Source organism: Apteryx mantelli, chromosome 9 (assembly GCF_036417845.1).
Source record: "Apteryx mantelli isolate bAptMan1 chromosome 9, bAptMan1.hap1, whole genome shotgun sequence".
Taxonomy (NCBI): Eukaryota; Metazoa; Chordata; class Aves; order Apterygiformes; family Apterygidae; genus Apteryx; species Apteryx mantelli.
The window spans coordinates 32,512,427-32,532,150 of NC_089986.1; the positions used below are offsets into that span (position 1 = coordinate 32,512,427).

At 50.8% G+C, this 19,724-nt stretch overlaps 1 protein-coding gene across 11 annotated transcripts; it reads left to right on the plus strand.

The window, feature by feature from the left end:
• Nucleotides 1-13,147: 13,147 nt before the first annotated feature.
• LOC136992615 (guanylate-binding protein 1-like) lies at nucleotides 13,148-17,813 on the plus strand. 11 transcript variants are annotated; one of them, XM_067301509.1, is made up of 8 exons: nucleotides 13,148-13,446; nucleotides 14,174-15,037; nucleotides 15,611-15,696; nucleotides 15,930-16,294; nucleotides 16,536-16,747; nucleotides 16,853-16,963; nucleotides 17,287-17,468; nucleotides 17,611-17,813. In XM_067301509.1, exons 4-7 carry the CDS (start codon nucleotides 16,281-16,283, stop codon nucleotides 17,430-17,432), a joined length of 483 nt encoding a protein of 160 aa, XP_067157610.1. In that variant the 5' UTR covers nucleotides 13,148-13,446; nucleotides 14,174-15,037; nucleotides 15,611-15,696; nucleotides 15,930-16,280; the 3' UTR covers nucleotides 17,433-17,468; nucleotides 17,611-17,813. The 11 variants fall into 11 exon arrangements, 4 of the variants coding, with proteins under 4 accessions (XP_067157610.1, XP_067157608.1, XP_067157609.1 ...); XM_067301507.1 differs by having other exon boundaries at nucleotides 17,151-17,813; XM_067301508.1 differs by having other exon boundaries at nucleotides 17,287-17,813.
• Nucleotides 17,814-19,724: the final 1,911 nt, after the last annotated feature.

Here is a 19,724-nt window from a genome sequence, read left to right on the forward strand (position 1 = left end):
GTCCTGGAGATGTTGGCACTGAAGAACTTTACCAAGGACCCCTTGCCCACCCTTTGGCTTCCATCTCGGCTCCTTGTGGAGACTTTGTGCTGCCACATCCCTGGTATTATCACCACCTCATCCAAAGTGTGCATAAGGCCAACAGACACGCATGGTGGTAAATAAACTTCTTGTTAGCCTTTCTTTCCTGTGCTATGGAGTCTGGAGTTTTTATTTAAATGTGGGCCAGTGAGACCAGGCAAAAATGCCCATCCAGCTTGAATCCCCAAGGGTATATATTAGGCAGGAGATACCCAGCGCCCCTCTTCAAATCTGGCACCGCGGTAAAAATCAGCCCTTAGTTGTCTTTTCCTTTGGTGACATCTTTCAGGAAAGGTGTGAAGGAATGCAAGAGCTGTCTGCAGGAGATCAATGACCCAGCAGAGTTGTTCTGAAGCCACATTTTCTGCACTCAGTATATCCTGGATTGGGCAAACAAGCAGTACAAGATCTGCAAGAAGGAATATCCAGAGGATTACATACCCACAGCTTCAGAGGCCACGGGGTATCCTGGCACTGGTAAATGATGTTCATCTCAGTCTCTTCCACTTCATGAAAAATATTTGAATAGTCACCAGATCAGTTGCTGGTCCCTGGAAAAATGGCCCCTGGCCATGGAAATGAAAGTACTTCCCCTGCATGACAAATGCCTGTGGTGAAAGCACTCACACAGGGGAGTCTGCATTCTCCACCCCTGCAGAGGAAGGATGCAAATCCAAATCTTTTCCATTCTACCCAAGCCCATGTATTAAAAATGAGACAGGAGAGAGGGAGGAAGAAGAGGTGGAGGAGAGAAAGAAGCCCTCAGCATTAAAGGAAAAATGACTGGGTGTATTTTCTAGGTGTTAATTCCCATCTCTATTTAAAAAATGGGTTTGTTCTCCCTGGTCTGGGTGATGTGTTCTGAGAGGCAGAAAGAGGGAAGTTGTTTCTTTGCTTGATTGGATGCTGAGAGCACATCTTGGTTTTATTCCTCCCTTCAGGGAAGCCATTGCATGTCACAGCAAATTCAGGAGGAAATGCAATTCCTTCTTTGATGAGTTGTCACCATGTTCTTTTTGGGAAACAGACACACACCATCCCCAGCAGTCATTAAATGACTGATGAAGTTTGTGGCCTGCAAACCACCCAACCCTGAGCATCAGGAGGGAAAACAGGGTAAGGGCCTGTCTACACTGTAGGCATGTACTCTTGGAAGAAAAATAACAAATGCCGTCCTTTGTTCCTAGTATACAAGCAAAAAAGCAAGTTGTCACCCTTCAAAGAGTGCACGAACACCAGTCCTACCATCCATCCAGTCCTGCCTCTTAAAGCTCCTCCTGAGATGCAGGTCAGCACTGAGATTGCTCCCAACATGATTTCTGAGCCCCTTGGTTGTATGGATGCTGACGTTCTGTGTCCTTTTTTGTCCTGGGGTCAACAACGTGAAGGTTTACTTGGAAGAATACCTCTCCCAGATGGAGGAGAAGATAACATCCAACCAAAGTAACAGGGACCATTTCTACTTCATGGTGCATTGTCTGGAGGTGAGTGCCCTTGGGATGCACTGGGAATCCCAAAGGGTACATAAACTAGGACCTGCTAGCCCAGGTAAAATCTGTCCAGCCCTGTGCAGATCACATTTGTTCCCTGTCCCCAACCCCCTTTCTGTCCTCACAGGCTCCTGCCAGGAGAAGCAAAGGGGGAGTTCATATTAAGGATGAGAAAAAAGAGTACCTGTGCAGAACAGGTCATGGTTGGGGACTTCAGAACCACAGGGCACAGCATCGTGGAGCAGAAATGAGCTCTGTACCAAGTGAAAAGGCATAGGGAAGAAGAAGGAGCTGCTCAGCCCACATCCCAGATTCAGGCTCTTAATAATGTTTTTTCTCTGTTGCTCAGGACTTTATGTATCCTTCTTCCCAAGAAGATGTCATACAGCTTGCTGAAAACTGCCTCTCCACTGCAGAGCTGTCTGCTTTCCCCTGGCCTGAGGTCCCAAGAATTAATACCCTCCAGTTCATAGGCTGGCTCCAGCTTTCCATCAGCTATGTGGCCACCACCCTTGGCAGACAGATGCTTTGTGGTGAGTACTTTTGCTAGCAAAGCATGAGAACTACGTCTATTCCTAAGCAGCTTTAGAACAAGCTAAGTGATTTAGCCCTGGAAGTTTCTGCTGGAGAATGAGTGGTTTTTTGAAAACTGAAGTCATTTTGGAGATGCTTTCAGGACTGGAAAGGGCTATGGATTTTGGAGTGACAATGTGAAAGGACCTTGGTTTAGAAAGGGGTGTATTGCACCTTAGGCTCAGCTGGATCTCTTCTTTACACCTTTATCATCTATAAAGGGAATCCGGGGTAGACCACAGCCCAAATCCAACCCAACTAGTTGATGGAGGGACAGGTAGTCCATCTTAAGATCAAGAAGTAAAACATATCAGAGGACCCACTTCTCTCTGTTATCTCAAATGGGGTCATGAGATGACTCTCTACCTCCTAGACAGCCTTGGAGAGTTCTTCTCTCTGTCCCCAAATCGGATTTCCTGACCTGGATCCAACAAGGGGCCAAAAAAGAGAAACGCAGTCAGCCCTTCAGCCCCCAAAGTCACCACCTTCTCCAAGCGTTTCACTTCCTTACATACTCTAAGTTTTAAGGGTCCCTCTTTACACTGGCTTCAGGCAATGTTTCAACTCATGGGCGGAACATGTTACTGCAACCTAAATAGCTGTTGTAGCTGTGTTGGCAAAGGGCACTTGCAACATGCTAACACATGGGATTAACATAATGGGAAATGTCATTGCCAGCTGCAGATCCAAATGCACCAACTGGTGAGGAGAATGAGAAAGAAGACCAAGACCTGGTGAATGCAATGAAGAAGCTGGTGGCAAAGGCTCAGATACCATGACCTCAAGGGTTCCTCATTAGAAATCTCTGTAACACCTATAGGCTCACCTAAATGTGGAAGATGCTCCTGGTGCAGAAGTGGATTTTACCCAAGTGGTAGAAATTTCACAAGTAAACTGTTTCTGAGAGCCCATGTACCTAAGCAGAGCTGATGGGGTGGGCTTCACCCAACTTGTGTCATGTAAAATTTACTCATAAGGCTCCCTTCCAGTCTTGAGAGAGATTCAAGCCCCTCTAGAGAGCAGTTCACCTCCCCTTTGAGCCCATCCAGTATGGGACTGTTTCTCTGGAGGGGCTGATTTCTGTGTTGGAGGAATGCAGTAATTCCATGCTAAAATGTGGGCAGGACAAATTTCACTGCCTGTATTTCTGTGACACCCAGCACTTTTTCCTCCGAAACACGTATTTCAAAGGACGCACAAATAGTAATAAAACATGGAAATCATGTTCTCATGTGTGATGTGTGCACCTGAATGCTTTCAGGGACATGTTTATTATGATAATAATGTAATTACAATAAAGCAATTAACATCTATATTTCCTAGAATGTCACTCCCTGGTCAAATACAATGCTGATGTTTTCTGTGCTGGACAGAGCAGAAAAACAGATAAAAAAGAAACACCTGAAGGAAATCCAGAACTTCTCTGTGAGTATCCATTGCGTCTACCAAAGGAAGTCTTTGAGGTGTTGGTAGAGAGCTGTGGCAATTTCCTTCTGCCACAGGACACAAATGGAACTTTGCATCGACACTGAACCCCAACTGTGAAGCCAGAAGAAGGCCCCTCATTGCGAGATGCCATACAGGTTCCCTTAGATCCCATCTGGTTTGTTCATTTTTTTTTCTAGTCTGTCATGAAGCAAATGGAGAACATCCTCTGGATGCCATCCATTTCAGATGTGCCTCTGGAAGACAAAACAGAAGATGATCATGAATGCCTTGGCTGACCACAAAAATGCAAGCCCTCTGGGGGTGGCATTTCACACTGTCACAGAGCCCCATCACTCACCTTCTCAGAAACATCTGGTTCAAGCCTTGTGTGGTGAAGGTGAGTCACAATGCAGAGGTACCCAGCTATCTCCCAGTGTGATATCACTGCCTGTCTCTACCTCAGCACTCCCCTGGCACACTGTGACCTCACAGCCAGGCTTGGTTTTGGTCAGCGTGTTGCTTTCTAGATTGGCGCAAACACTATGCACACTCTGTTAGTTCTTCCTCTTCTTTCTAGTTCCTCCAGCTGAGAACAAACTGGGACTATCCATCACAATCTGCTTTAGATGTAGGTGGGATATATGGTCTCCTGGAGATGCCCATCCCTCTCCACTGAGTCTAGGGAAGCCTGCAGGCCAGGCATAGCTTTGTTGACCTGAGAATAGGTGACTTGAATCCCAAACCAAGCATCTTCCTTCTGACAAAAGTCTTCTACCAGTCAGCTGAAGAGACACTTGTTCCTGGACTGGGTTTCCCTTTGGGTCTGACCGTGCATAAAATTGTTCCCACTATTTGAGGGCTACAGGAAGTAATTGAGATGTGTGTTGCTTCTTTTAGATGTGAAGACAACAGCTGCATGTGGATCCTGTTCCTTCCCACCAAGGCGTTTCTCATATATTGTTTTGCTCATAATACATTCAATTCCAGAATCAAAACTCATAAATAATTGGGATTCTCCAGGTTTTTGTTCAGATCTAATCACTTCACTAGAGTGGAAGATCTTGTAGCACAGATGACAGACCTTTCTATTTCTCCTTTCTGAATTCAGGACACCCTCCCAGCCTCACATGTCCCCATGTGCTGTGTCTTGCTCTCATTTCGTCCTCATTTCCTCACCAAAAATTCCTTACTGTTGACAGTGATTGTCCAGGAGAGGCCAACCATCTTTGCCCCTCTCAGAAGATCAACCAGAGGAGCACAGTTCAGATGTGAAGAGTCCTCCTCCCTTCCACCCACTTTTTAAGCAAAATAATTTCTCAGATGGATGGGAAGCAAGCTGGGAAAATGGTTACCTCATCCCTCACTTTCCTCTCTACCCATATTTCCTTTCCCAGGGCTCCTACCTTCCCACCATGCTTGGAGACCTGCTTTTTGATGAGAGGAACTGGAAAATTGGTCTATATGATAAGCTTTGGAATAAGTATTGGGGAAACGTGGCTGCTTCTATGCAAATAGAGGGCAATATGCAGGAGACCTGCCAGGAACGTGCCCTGATAAAGACTGGCCAAAAGATGGAGGGAGGGGATGAAAGACTCCATAACGTCATCTCTGTATGTTGGTTGAGTCCTTCATGATTTCCTTCTGGGTGGAGCAACTCTGGGTCTGTTTTTGGCAAGCTCTGTGAGAGCCATGTGGTGGGGCTGGATCACAGGAGGTGGGAGTCAGGCCTGTCACCCTCTCAGTGAGCTTCTGGCCACAATCACATCCCAGGGGATTTTGTGGCTGGGAGATGGTCAGCTAATCAAATTCTCTTTCACACTTCACATGTCTGTGTGGATTGTACTGGATTATCACCAATGTAAGTGTCTGTTTCTGGCTGGTGGTCTTTGCAGCTTTGTCTTCTCACACTTCTCATTGCGCCTCTGTCACCCCCTTGGGAAAGCAGGGCTGGGCATGGACTCCCCAGGTCCTCTTCCAGCTTCCAGCTCCTACAGGTGCCCATCCCCTTTGCACTGTCTTGAAACACATCTTGGCTTCTTGGCCTTGCAGTTTTTACTGGGTGGCCACTGCAGACTCTCTTCCTCCTGCTGCCCAGGAGGACTAATGTGGACTCAAATGTAGCCTGTGTGTCAAATGGTCCTTTCACTGTGAGAGCAGCTGGTCTCCTTCTCTGGTACTTCCCTCTTGATGTACTTCCAGAAGCCACTCTTCTCTTCTCCCAGACAGGGCCTGGGTAAATGAAATTCGTAATTGTGTCTGCCCGTCTGAACAGTGGAGTGAAGCATGTGTTTCTAGGCCTTCATTAGTCTTATCCCCAAATCAATGTCTAGACTTGCTTTCCTGACTGCAGAAAGCCTCTCTTGGCTGGAGATGTTGCTTATAGGCATGCGAGCTGAAGCATCCTCTCCTGCCTCATGTTAGCGGCTGCAATGACCTCATGTAGAAAGCCAGATGGAAGACAAGGAAACACTTCGAGTGCCCTATGTGCTCACAGCTTTAGCAAATTGGCTCCCAGCTTCTGCTGGGTTTTCAGCCTTACTGCTAACACTGCCCTCATCTCTCCAAATGCAGTGTGGGCTTTCCATGGAAGTGAAGCAATGCACATGTGGTGCCAGTACTGGGGGGACTGAGCATAAGCCCGAGAGAAGATTCTTGGAGAAGAAAATGTAAGTTGACCCTCCCTGTTCTACAGCCCAAGAGGGATGCATCCCTTCAGCCCTCGTGCTGTGCTATGGGCAGAGGGAAAATGCTCTCACTAGCCAAAGCAAAGGCCTGTGTGGCCCAGGGTCCAATCACAGAAGGAGATCTTAAAAAATACACGGTGGGTAAACACAACACAGTGGATAAAACAGAGAAAGAGTACATCCTTGAGAGCCCTTTGTTATAGACAAATGAACTGGAGGGGTGCATGTCGCCTGCCTGTTTCAGTCTTGTAAGAACTCTGCTTCATTCATCTCTGCTGCTGGGATCTACACCTATAAACAGGTGAGCAAAAGCCTTCTTCCTTGTAAGATTGAACTACACTGTCCTTTGCCACCTGTCTACCCATGTGGCCTGCTGTTCCATGCCATAAATAGCATTCAGCCTAGCTTGGGAAGAAGCTTTCCTGAGAGCTACATTAGGAAACCGCCTTGTCTTCCAGGCAATTCTAGTCCTGTTGAAAGAGAAGCTGAGGGATGTGGAAGGATTCATCTGGGGCCACCTTCAGAAAGATGTTTTGTGCCTGGCAGAGGCACTCAACAGAAACACAGAGGATGCCATGTTGACTCTCCACATATTTCTACAACGTGTGAGCAATAGCCTGGCAGGTAAAGAGATGCTCCACAGCTCTGGGAGGGTACCAGTGTGCTCACACCAGGTGTGTTTTAATACAGCCATGGAGATGAGTGTCAGTGGTTCCTGCTCCTGGGACAGCCTCCATCCTGGGTAGTGGGTGAGAAGAAGGGAAGGACCCAGAGGGCATTCAACTGCAAACCCCAGTGTCTATGATGTAGAAGCTCACGCATTGCTTTGCATCTGCTGCAGGCAGGAATGTATCCCTGAATGTCTTGCCTGAGAAGAAGGACCAAATGAAATGGGAAGGCTGCTTTAAAGCTCTGGCTCAGCCATTCTGCCAGGTGTGCATAGGCCCAGCTGCTGTGTTTCCAGGTGTCGTATATCCATATGCTACTGATCATGTGCATGCCCAGACACACCTACTGAGCTTGGGATGTTCTCACATGAAATAAAACAGGTTTATCATTTCTTTTTTAATCAGGATCGAATTCTGGAATGCCAGAGACCTCCTGGCTAGCCCAGTCTCCTGCTCTGCTACTGCAGAGGGCTGGCTTGTCAGATGCTTTTTATATGCTGATCCAGATCCCCTTTGGAGACCAGTTGGATTTCTTTCCTTGGAGGGTGAGAAAATTCCAACTGAGTTTCCTCCTGGGCAATTCTGGTTTTGTCCCAGCTTTGTTCTTCAATGGCAAGCTTTCACCATGTCCCCCTTTTCTCCATAGCCATCATCATTTTCCTTTGTCCTAAGACCTGTGAATCCCCCCAGGCCCCTTGGTAATGAGGGGTGGCTTCTAACATCCCTTTGATTCCCACAGGACTTGGAGAAGATCCTTACTTCTGTCAAGCAGCAGAGGATGAAGAAAGGTCCTCATGGCTCCAACCTCTTGAAAATAGCTTACAGACAGACATCACCTTTCAAAGACCTCCTGATCCACAGGCTTGTCAACCAGCCCTGCTTGTGGAGATTTGAACAGATGACCATCCAGACCCTGATGCATTTCCTTTAGCAGGAACACATAAAAGGTGATGGAAACCCATACCCCATTCTGCTGGAGCTCTTGTCTAAGGATTGCAGTGGGAACATCCCCTCTCCTCTCAAGTATGCGCAAGCACTGAGTGGATTCACACTAGCTGGTGTCTGTGGGGCACTGGGGTGACTTATTTCCCTGGGTTTCCTTGGATATCCAAGCAAGACAACGCCTTCCCCCCCAAATGCCCTGTGGTGCCAGATGTGATCCCTCTCCCTTTGGGCAAAGTCATGCTGAATTTTCCCTTTCAGCTTCAGAACATTCAACATATCTGACACCTGCCCGACATTTTCAGTCTGCAGAAAGCAGATCCACTTCTTCCAAAACACCCATAAAGGGGAAATTTGGTCCAACAGTTCCTGGAGCAACCTATACTTTCAGGTATGGTATGGATGTCTTTCCAGCATGGGAAATGGGCATTAGCCACCCCTCAGCATCCACACACTCCACTTGGAAGTTACTGGTGTGATTTTTGCCGCAGTTGTATGGTGGAGCCAAACTTTCTGGCCAGCACAAGAGCAGCCTGGTCTCCTGAGTCAAGGTACCTTTGCAGGAACAGTTCTGGGAGGAGTTTGGGGAGAGGCTGGATATCTCTGAGGCATTCAGATGGGTTTCTTCTGCCATGACTGTGCAACACACATAAGACTGGCTTTTCGGCTCTTAAGTGTTAGCATGGTGTCTGGGAGCTGGCACTGATCAATGTCAGATGTGGTGTAATCCAGGTGAGAAGGAACTTGGAGCCAGGACAGTTTACTGAGGGGTGACACCTCAAAAAATGTAGGTTTTGGAGATGAGAAATCTTTCAATATGACCTGTCTCTTGGTAGAATGAATACCTTGACGGGGCTGTTTCCTCCTTTCTCCAAGCCCACAGAGGACCAGTATTCTGCTTTCTGCAGAGCTATAGAGACTATCCAGAAAGTTTGGAGCAATATCAAAATGAAGTCATTGAGCTCAGTCATTTGCTCCTCCCCAAGATGTTACTTCCCCCTTTCCTAGGCTGTTTCATCTGTGGATGCTCTGAGGCTGAGGTGCTTTGTGCAACTGCTTTTCCCTTTCTCTTCTATGCAAAGTTGCAGAGCCTTCTTTGTTTCAACTTGCTAGCTGAAAACAAATTAAAACCCCCTCCAAAAGTACAAAGCCTAATTAAAAGCCCTTTGAAAAAGACCTCAGCCAAAGAGAAGCCTTCTCTCTGGCTTGCATATGGCGAGTGGAAGCCTTTTCTGCTCTTTTACAGACATCACTGTCCTGTCAGACCTGTTGCCAAAGGACATCAACACCAACACTGACGTCCTGAACCTCCTCCTGGTCCAGCTGCCACCTGGTGTCCAGGTTCTTCATACAGCTCCAAAACATCTGTGCTGACATGGCCATACTGGTCACAAGGGAGAAGCAATGGTACATCTCAAGCCTGCCCCTGGCCTCTGCAAACACCCTGAGTTATGTGAGGCTCTCAGACCTGGTGTGGGGCTTGCCAACAAACTGGCACTGCAAAGCAGTGCTCTTGCAAAGTCCTGGAGGGTTGGCATTCAGCACAGCAGAGCTGAATGGGTGCCTGATGTCAGAGCAGGACTAGGTGAGAAGCAGGTCATTGTGTGTAACTACGGAAGGCAACATCTTCTCTCCCAGGCCCATCTCTGCAGAAGAGATGAAGCCATCCTCTGTGCTGGCTATAACCAAGAATGATCTGGTCACCCTGGCACTCATCAACATCCAGTATGAGACAGAAGAAGACTGCACCAAGATGACCTACTTCTTTGACTTCCAGATGCTGCAGCAGCAAGTGATTCAATGCTTCATCAGTGGAAAGCCCATTTTCAAAGCTCAGGTGAGCTCAACACAAGTGAAGTTGCGTTGTCCCAAGCCAATGATGGGGCTGGGGTTTATTTCCAGCCTCTTCTGCTTACCTTTCTGGAGTCGGAGCAAACTCAAACAAAGATGTTGGCAGGCCTTGCTTTGCCTATGGCTCTGTTCCTTGGGTTTTAATGGAGTGGCATGGCCAGGAACCATTTCTGTGGTCAGAAAATGGTGACCTGGAAGGTAGTGTGAGCATGTATAGCCTTGTCTATCCTGAAGGGGAAGGATGCCTAGTTTCTTTGAGAAACAGGGAGGAGTTGGCAGCTGTCAAGAAATTCAGGAGACATCTTCCAGGGTGCCGTGCAGTCCAATAGTGGGACTCTGAACCAACTTGGAGGAGCATGTCTCTGGCTGGGGCTGTAGGTCTTCATTGGCTTTGAGAAATCTGTGAGACTGAAGCCCCAGTCAGTGGGAAAAAGGGGCTCAGTGGCACTAGAATGAAGCTATCCTGTAGCAACTGGCTTGTGCGCGCTTTCCTATTAGTGGAAGAAAGACAGATACAGGACTGCAGAGGAGCAGGAAGGTTTTGGTCAAGAGGGATCTCCAGAAGTCTCTGGTCCATCCCCTGTGCCAAGCTGGCAAGAGCAGGCAGCTCAGGGCTGCATCCAGGTGAGCCTTGGAGACCTCCCAGGATGGAGATCCACCACCTCTCTGGGCTGTCCCAGGGCTGTGCTGTTCTCAGGGAATGCAACGTATGCCCACTGTCTTCTCTGCAGACCCCTTCCAGTAGCGGAGGATGCAATAAGACCTTCCCATTGCCTTCTCTTCTCTAGGCTGAACAACCCCATCACTTCCAACCTCCCTTTGTACATCATGTGCTCGATCCCCCGAGTGTCTCAGCAGCCTTTGCTTGACTTGCTTGACTCTAGCTTGAGCAGTACCCAATGTGGTCCCACAAATGCTGAATGGAGAGGAAAACCTCCCCGAACACTGGCATGTGCCTTTGCTGCTGACTTCTGTCCACCAGCCTTGTAGCCCCTGTCCAGCTCTCATCCTCAATTTGGCTGTAAGGATACTGTGTCAAAGGGTTCGCCAAAGGCAAGGTGAACGTTGTCTGCAGCAACTTTGTCCGCACAGCTAGTCAGTCCTCATAGAGGGCAATCAGTTTGGTTAGGCACAGTTTGCCCTTGGTCAGTTCATGCTAGCTGTTCCCAGGACTCCTTTTGTCCTTGGAAATGGCTTCCAAGAGGATTTTCTCCATCACCTTACTGGGGACTGTCGTGGAATGACTGAAATACAATTTAGGTTTAGGTCAGAGTAGAAGCAGTTTATTACTGTAGCTACAGGGGAGAACACAGAGCAGCAGAGTGCCAGCCTCTGCTTATAAGAACTCCATTCTCCTCTCCATTACAGAGTTAATATACCTTTGGATTATACGACTTGTCCTTCACAGGACAACGAGTGTGTAAATAACCAGAAAAAGGGAGTGAATCACTCCAGCAGAGGAGGCTCCAGCAAAACAGTTAGTGCATTTTTTTTTACAGACAATACATTCCTTTGATAGCTGGGAACACAGACTTCAACAAGGTCATTGCAGATGGTTTTTTGCTGGATAGGCCTACAAAGGCCTATGAAGCGTTAACTATTTTACTTCCACAAGCATTAACCATTTTATTTCCACAGGACCGAGGTGAGGCAGAGTGGTCTGTAAGCTACCCAAAACCTCCTCCTTGGGAGATGTGTGTGGCATTTGCCTTCCTCCAGCCATCAGGGACCTTCCGAATCCCCACAACCTCACAAAGATGACAGTGGCCTCATAAGGCCATTGGCCAGCTTCTGCAACACCCTTGGGATCAACCTGTAGGCTCGTATCTGCCCAGCTGAGCTTTCCTGCTGGTCTGGGTTAAGTCACACCAAGCATGTTTGTAACCACTTGTGGTAACGCTTTCTAGACAGCTCCATCCATTGTCCTGAACAACATGAGGACCCTGCAGGCCATGAAGACAAAAGTCAGAGACCAGCTGCACCAGGTAGGAAATGGGCCATCATCTCCTCTGTCCAGCCCTGAAGTTTCCCCTCCCTGTCTTGTGTCTTGTGACACACTGGGGAGCTGGAGAGCTCGTCAAAGATATTTGGGACCTGGCAGCTGTGTGGAAGGTCCAAAGCCAAGTCAAGCAGATGGTTGGAGACCTGGCGGGATCCAGTTCTCCCTGTTGGGTGTAAAAAGAGTCCCATCAACCTGCTCCAACAGATGCATTGGCCTCAGTGTCTAAAGCAAGGGGAGATGAAGAGTGGTAGATTGGAATGGGTGGGGGCTGGGTTATTGCTCCCACTTGGAATTGGGGTGGGAACCCCATGTCCTTGCAGAGTCTGTTTGTGGCCATGGGTTTTCCCTCCAACTCCGTCTGCCTGGGAGAAGAGGAGGCCGGGGGGGGGGGGGGCGTAGAGCTATACGGATCCAGCTCTTGTGTGCCAGAGTCAGGGTGCAGCCCTGCTGCTCTTGCTGCTAGGAATCGTTCAGTGTGAACCAGCAGAAACACATCATGGAAGAGGCCAGGTCAGTGAACACTGTTTCCCAGATGCTGGCCATTGTGAAAGTGGCCATTGAGTTCCTGGCTGTGAATGGCAGTGACGTGAAGGGCCTGCCATCTGAGTATGTCAGGCGGGAGCTGAAAATGGATACTGGTGCAAAGCAGTTCCGAGATGTGTTGGTACGTGAAGGACTGTTCAGAGTGGGAGGGAAAGGGGCCACGTGTTTTCCCCACCAGCCACCCCTGTCATTTTGGGCAGGGCTTTGCTTCTCCTGCAGGTCCAACAACCTTCACATGGTCCAAGGATCCTGGTTTTAGTGCAGAGCTGTTTACCAAGGGTGTGCGGGCTCCTATTCAGAGTGAAGAGGTCCTGGGCTGAGTCAGGGCATGGGAACCAGGATGGGTTTAAATGCTATGGGTGGTACATGATCTGTATGCTCTGCCCACCAAACTCTTGGGGACACCTTGGACACCCCACATGGCCTGGGACATCTCTGTGGGGGCAGCCACGTCCTGCCTGTGATCTTAGATGCCAAGGGTTCTTAGATGTGCCTACCTGGATGCTTGAACTGGGCAGTTTGGGTACAGCCATAGGAGCAGGTTCACGGCCCAAAGTCTCCTCCTCCAGGACATGCTCGAGTTGAGTCCAGACCAGACCTTTCTGAGGAGCTGAACACCTGTCCGTCTGTGTCTCCCTCACCCAGGTGGTGCCCAGCCCCCAGCTGAAGCATGTCCTGTCACTGTGGCAGGTCCTGGCGGCTCGCAGGCATGTTGGTACAGATGAACCAGGTGAGGGAAACAAGGTTGGAGGAGGCATGATTTTTCCCCTGAGAGAAGGGAAACCTGTGTTGCTGCAGCCAGGCTTTTCAACATCCCTGTCTCACCCTTTCTCTGGGTAGAAAAAATGGTAAAGATACTCCTCTGGCTGTAGTGTTAAGCCTGGATCATGTCAGCAACTGTCTGGTGGCCCCTACATCAGATTCAGCGACACAAGAGGGTCATGGCTCTGCCTCCTTTGTCAGACATCACCTCCAAATGGCCTTGGCAGGGAGTTGCAGGGCCTCCCTCTTGCTGGTGGTCTTTGCAGGATCCCTTCTGTCTGGTACCCAAGCAATACCAGGGGAAGCTTGATGTGGTGAAGGCAAAAGCCTTGGCTGCCATGCTGTCCAACATCAACCTGGATCTCTTCCTCATTGAGCTCCACGAGATGAGTGGCACTGGCCGGCTTTGCACTGCAGTGGGGGTAAGTGCAAGTCTCTCCCAGCTCACCCTGAGAGTGGATCATCTTCTTCATGCCACCTTTTTAAAAAAGTCTTGAAAGCCTGGCAGGGAACAGGGCCAAGCCTTCTTCAAGCAGTCACACTGATCATTGGGTCTTCATGAGATCTGGAAAAAGAGTCAGGAAGAAGACGCAGTGGGAACCTCCTCACCTTCAGTCCTATACGGTCATGGGCCATCTCTTGGGGCTGCCAGAGAGTTGTCAGAAATCACAGCTTCCCGGGAGGATTTGGCTGGAGAGGGACCTCTGGAGCTCTCTGGTCCAAGCCCTGCTCCAGGCAGGTTGCTGAAGGCCTTGTCTGGTTGCATGTTGAGGATCTCTGAGGATAGAGATCCACTGCCTCCCAGAGCTGTCCCAGGGCTGCATCACCCTTGACGGGAGGAAATTTTCCTTATGCCCAGCCATCAGTTGCCCCCATTGATTCCTGGTACCACCAGAGATACTCCAGGGAGGCCTCTAACACCAGGCTATGGGGCTCCTGGAGGTCCTGTGTACTGTGGATTGTGTCTTCTCAGGAGGCCTGAATGTTGGCCATCATTGACCAACAGTGCTGGCAACTGTTGAGGGCCTTCGCTGACCAACAGTGTGGGCCACCGTTGAGGGCCAACGCTGGCTGTGGTTGGCTGCTGGGGGTATTTGGACACCCTACCCACTGTCACCTGCTCACTCCCGTGCTTTACCTCACTCACAGGTTCAAGGAGAACTTTGTGTTGTTTCTGGAAGCCAGCCCAGTCAATGCTGTCTCCATTGCTAGCCTGATGGATGCACTGAGCCCTGATCTTCTCCTTGAGGACATCCTTTCTGGAGGATGGCTGCAAAGACCTGCCAGCTGGACATCTCTGCCTGTGGCCAGCAGAGACCAGTTGTCATTAGCACCCCCTCATAATGACCCCACTGGTGGCTTCTCCCCACAGGGCGTGGAGGAAGGGGCCTTGAGACACACTCTCCTCCTTAATCTTGGCTCTGGGGCCAATAAATGATCTGTGCATGGGCTCTTGGAGCAGTGCTAACCCCTGCACCTTACTGCCTCCCAGGGAACCCAGGTATCCTTCTCCCTGCCATGAAGGGAACATCTAGGAGCCTACTCTGCTCCAACTCATACAACCTGCTTCCTCCTCAATTAACTCAGGCATCCTGTTCCTCTCTATCACTGCCAAACCCCGGAGGCAACCAAGGCATCCAGGAGCATCCTCTGCCCCCAGGGTCATGTTCCCTCCACAGCACTGCTACCTCTCTCTGCCCTTGCTAACTCCAGCTCAATAGGTGTCTGAGAAGTTGAAGTCCCTGTCCTTAGGACCAGGAAGGAGATGCCTCCATGTGTTCATGTCTCCCTTGTCAGGGTTTTCTGCATCTTGTCCCTTCCCTGCTCTCTTTTTGCATCATTAAATGCTCGAGGATCAGCCTCAGCTACTTGCTGCTCTCCCAAACAGCAGCAGCAGAAGAGCTGATGGTATTCAGGCCTGTTTCACAGCTACAGTTGTTGAAGGAAGCATGGGACAGCAGCAGAGGCCTCTGAGCTGCCTGCAGACTCAGGAAGACAGTGCTGCAGTTGCAGGTGCTTGCAATGGTGCCTTCAGTAATTCTTTTTTGTTTGTTTTAAAGATTAAATGGAGCCTCCAAAGAGGCAATTATGGAGGAGCTGGTGACCTGAGCTTCCCTCCTGCCTGTCTCCAAGGGGTGCTTTCTTTCGGGGGTGGACAGGCCATGTCCAAGGAGGAATGTGCTGTGTCCATGTGCAAGAGGTGACAGGTCACATATATATGCGACATGGGGGGATGGGTTAAGTGCGTGTGCGAGGGGAGACAGGACATGTATGTATGCATGGGGTTCATTTCATTTCTGTGTGTGACGGGGGATAGCCTGTGTCTCCAGCATATCTCCCACCACCTCTCCCTCCTCATTTGCTGCTTCCTAATTACAGCCACTGACCCCCCGCCCCAGCTCTACTCCCTTGCTGTGGGCTCAGCTGCTCTGGGCCTGTGTGCTGCCCCATGCTGCTTTGCTTTCCCCTAGGACCCATGCAGGGAACTGTGGGGGATGGGGGGCAGCACAGCTGACCCTGGATGATGCCACAAGACATCCCACCAGGTTTTTCCAATCATGAATCCTCTCAAACTTTCTGTTTCAGATTTAGTTGGCACTTGGGAAGGAATGTCACAGCACAGGCAGCTCCTTCCTGCTTGCTTGCTGGGAAAGTGGCTTTTTGAGGAAGAGGTAAGGGATCCCTGGTTTTTTTCCTCCCTGGGAAAAAGCCCCCAGTGAGCTGTTGTTGGCAGAGCAGCTTTGCAGGGCTGGGGTGGCATCATGGGGTCTGTGGGGCTCCACGTGGCACCTTCTTGCCCCTGGTCTTGCTGCTGCTTGGTGTAGTGTAGGGATAGGTACTAATGGGACCCGATTTCCATGCCCGGTTTGGGGTCCTGACACTGTCCACCCCCTGCCTGGGGCAGGTTCCTCTTTGCTGCAGGCTAAGTCAACAGCTACCCTGAGCCATGACGGTGACATGGAGAAGCCGATGTGTGTAATCTGCACAGGACCAGATGGAAAGCTGCAAGTCTGCCCCAAGGCTCTGGACATCCTCAGCAGCATCCAGCAGCCTGTGGTGGTGGTAGCCATCGTGGTGCTGTACCGTACTGGGAAGTCCTACCAGTGGTGCTCACCCCTCCTCATGGCTCTCTTCCCCCACAGATTTGTCCCTGGGTGCCACTGTGCAAGACCACACCAAGGGCATCTGGATGTGATGCCTGCCTCATCCATGCCAGCCCCAGCACCCACTTGTGCTGCTGGATGCCAAGGGGTGCATGATGTGGAGAAGGTGAGGTGGAGCCAGATGTGCTGCGGGGACAGGGGCCCCATCCCCCTGTGCCTGATGTCACACATTCACCCAGAGCTGTCCAGAGCTCCAAGCCAAAAGGCAGCTATAGAAAGGTTTAGCACATTTAGCAAGACATTTCCATTCCTCTTTCTGGGGAAGGAGGCCCTAGCCATGGCTGAGAATGTCCACTGAAGCTCCGGCCTCCCATGACCACATTTCTAACTGTGCTGACCCCTTTCAGAGCCAGCTGGAGTGAGCGAGCAGGGTGGTTCGTGAGCAGGATGAGCAGGTTTGCTGGACTGCTGCAGGGATGTGCTCAGCCAGGCCATGTGGGTCCTGGAGCAGCACCTGGCGCAGGAGACGTACTTCATCATTGGGGGATTTCAGAGCTACCTGGAAGACCAAACAAAGATGCAAGAGGAAGACTACAGGACATCAGGGAAAGGGATAAAGGTGAGCGATGTGGGCAAGCTGGTACCACTTCTTGCACCCCTTCTCCTAAGACCTTACCCCATGCTGGCACTGAGCATCACCTCCATGTAATCCCCATCTCTGCAGTTTTCCAGGAGGAAGAGGTCCTTTGTGAGTACCTGCAGTCCAAGGAAGCTGTGCAAAAAAACATCCTGCACATGGACAAGTCTCTCAGCACCCAGCAGCAGCAGCTGGCAGGTAAAACCACCCAGAGCGGCCTTGGGATTCTCCCCTGAGGGCAAACCCAAGGATTTGGGAAACTTTTGCTGCCTTTGTTCAGTTAAGGAATCTGGATTTCCCCTGTGCCTTATGAAATCTTGCTCATTGGCAGCATCTCATTGCTATGAGCACGTCTAACCACCCCTGGTCCCCCTCCTTGTATCAGTGCCTCAGCTGAGAGCTGTCTCATGGGCTTTCCACCTGCCTGGGGGGGCCACCAGGTTTTGGGGGCCTAGGATGTGTTGGCTGTCACCCCCAACCCTGCAGCTGTTGCTCCTCACCATCCGGTGTGCATCCACCAGAGAACCAGATGAAGTGTGAGCCAGCTGAGCAGGAGGCAGCAGTGCAGACAGAGATGCAGCAGGTGATGGAGGAGATACTGCGGAGCCAGCAGTGGAGGCAAGATGAGCTCCTGGACCACCTGCAGAAGAAGCTGGAGTCACAATAAGAGCAAATGAAGGAGCAACAGCGGCTCCAGTACAAAGTATATGCTGGCAAAGGAGCTGGGGATAGTGGGGACTATGCCAGGGCAATAAGGAGGGAGCTGAGATGGGGACAGAAATTCAACCAAGAGTCCATGGTCCAAGGAGGAAATGAGAAATCCAAAGGTGCATCTTCTCCCCTAGGAGATGCAGCTGCTGAGATGCAGAGTCCAGCCCATGCAGCATCCTCTGAGGATCACTAGAGAGTGGTCCTGTGTCTCTGCTGCTGAGATCATTCAGGGGCTCGATACAGCCAGTGCCAGCCATAGGTCTGCACCATGGCCATCAAACCATGGGGTGGCCAGCTCTGTCCCCCCCAAACAGGACCCTCCGTGGTGCTGAGGACCTTCCTGCTCTGCAATAAAACTGCTTTGTGTCTGCAGGACTTGTTTCATCCCTTGAATGAGAAGGAACTCAGAGCGGGGGGCACTCAAACGCTGGTCCATCCAGCTTCTGTGGGTTGGCCCCATCCACGAGCACCTCTAGCAAGGTGCCCAGGAGGACACACAGTGCATGTCCTGCCTTCCTGGTGGGCTTGGACCCCCATAGCTGCCCCCATGGACTGGGCCTTGCCACTCCCTGGAAAGGCATCCAAGTGCCCGGGTGCCTGCATATGGCCTTTTTCTGCTATTGGAAGCTGCTTTGCTCCCAGAGCAGGGACAGGCATGTGCATGTGCAAGGAGGGACAGCATTTGTGCACATTTGAGGGGGAGCAGGACATGGGCGCAGAGCCCCTGAGGTGTGGGGCACCCCCAGACCATCCATGGGGCCATTGCTTGGGCAACATCCCTAGCCATATCTGACGAGATTAGATGTGCCAGACATGAACAAGTAATGGCCGTCTGGTTAAATCCTCCATGCACACTGCATTGCCCTGTGCAATTACCCAAAGGCTCCTTGGCTGGGTGATCTCAGAAGGCATTGGGCCACACACTTGCAAGCCCTAGGGATGGGGACGGTGGCACTGGGGACCCTCCAGGCCTGGGAGTCAGGGTTGCTGTCCCCTTCCTGGTAGTTCGCTGCTGAGCACAGGGCTCCCAGTGAGCACCAGGAACAGACACTAGCATGGCGGGGTTGTAGTCCCCTCTTCCTAGAAAGGAAAGGACAAGGCGTCTCATGACCACTGCAGTTATTTGTGCAAAGGGCCTTAGGGCTTGCCACATGCAAACCATCCAAAACTTCAGATTTTCACCCAAATGGCCAGTTCCCACCCCAGCTTCTCTCTGCCCCAATCTCATGCCTCCGTGCAATCACTTTTTAAAGGTGTTTTTAACCTTGCTGCATGCTTTCCTTGCAGAAGATAAGGGATAAAGAAGAGAAAGGAAGGGGGGAGAGGAGGAATATTAAAAAAAAAAAAAGAAAAAATCAAACACTTGAAGGTTTCCTCCCCAAAATGACAAATTAACCAAGTCCACCTGCTGGGTGGGCTTTTCTGCTCATCTAACAGAGATGCTTTAAAACAGAAAATGCTAACCTGACTCTGTCCTTGTGACTCCTGAGTGTTGATTTGAGCAGTCAGGCTGGATTTGGGCTTCCTGAATCACCATGGGTACCTGGACATGCTCAGTGGCTGGCGATGTTCTGGGGGCCAGGCTCAGCCATGCATCAGGGAGCATGTGAAGCCCTGCTATTTTCCCTGGCTTCCCAGTGAAGGGTTTCAGCCACTGCAGCCATGCCCAGAGCAGCTCCCCATGGCCACGTACAAGGTCATGGTGACGACAGCTGATGTCCTTGAGGCCAGGACCAATAACTCCATCTCCATCACCCAGATGGAGCACCTGCAACCTAGCACCCTGCACTCTCAATACCTGGCCACCCCCAGAACCCTGATCCCCCCCCAAGCACTCAAAGTGCCCAGCACCCAGCCACCCCCAGCATGTCAAGAGCCCAGGACTTAGCCACACCCAGCACCCAGCCACCCCCAGCACCCAGCCCCACTGGGCCACCAACCTCCCTGCCCCCCAGCCAACCCCGCTGGGTCCACATTGCCCTGACCCCAGCTCCAGGCGCGGCCCCCCCAGGCCCCAGGGACACCTCCCAAGCACCCCGAGCACCCAGTCCCTACCCCATCTCTTGCCCCAGGCCCTGCTCATTGTTGGGACCCTCAATAAATGGCAGCTGTCAATCACCCCCCTCTGTACTGCTGGGGGGAGGGGGAGGGGGAAAAATCCTAAAATGGTCCCAAGCCTGGCCCCCACCACCACCCATGGAGCAATGGGGCTCCATTGCCTTCTGTGCCCCACCCCCCAAACCAGGCC

What these genes read in the sequence shown, in the direction of transcription:
- LOC136992615 (XM_067301507.1), top strand. An exon ending in CATCAGGGAAAGGGATAAAG is followed by an intron (nt 16,748 to 16,852) that starts GTGAGCGATGTG and finishes CCATCTCTGCAG; the next exon opens with TTTTCCAGGAGGAAGAGGTC. An exon ending in CCAGCAGCAGCAGCTGGCAG is followed by an intron (nt 16,964 to 17,150) that starts GTAAAACCACCC and finishes TCCTTGTATCAG; the next exon opens with TGCCTCAGCTGAGAGCTGTC.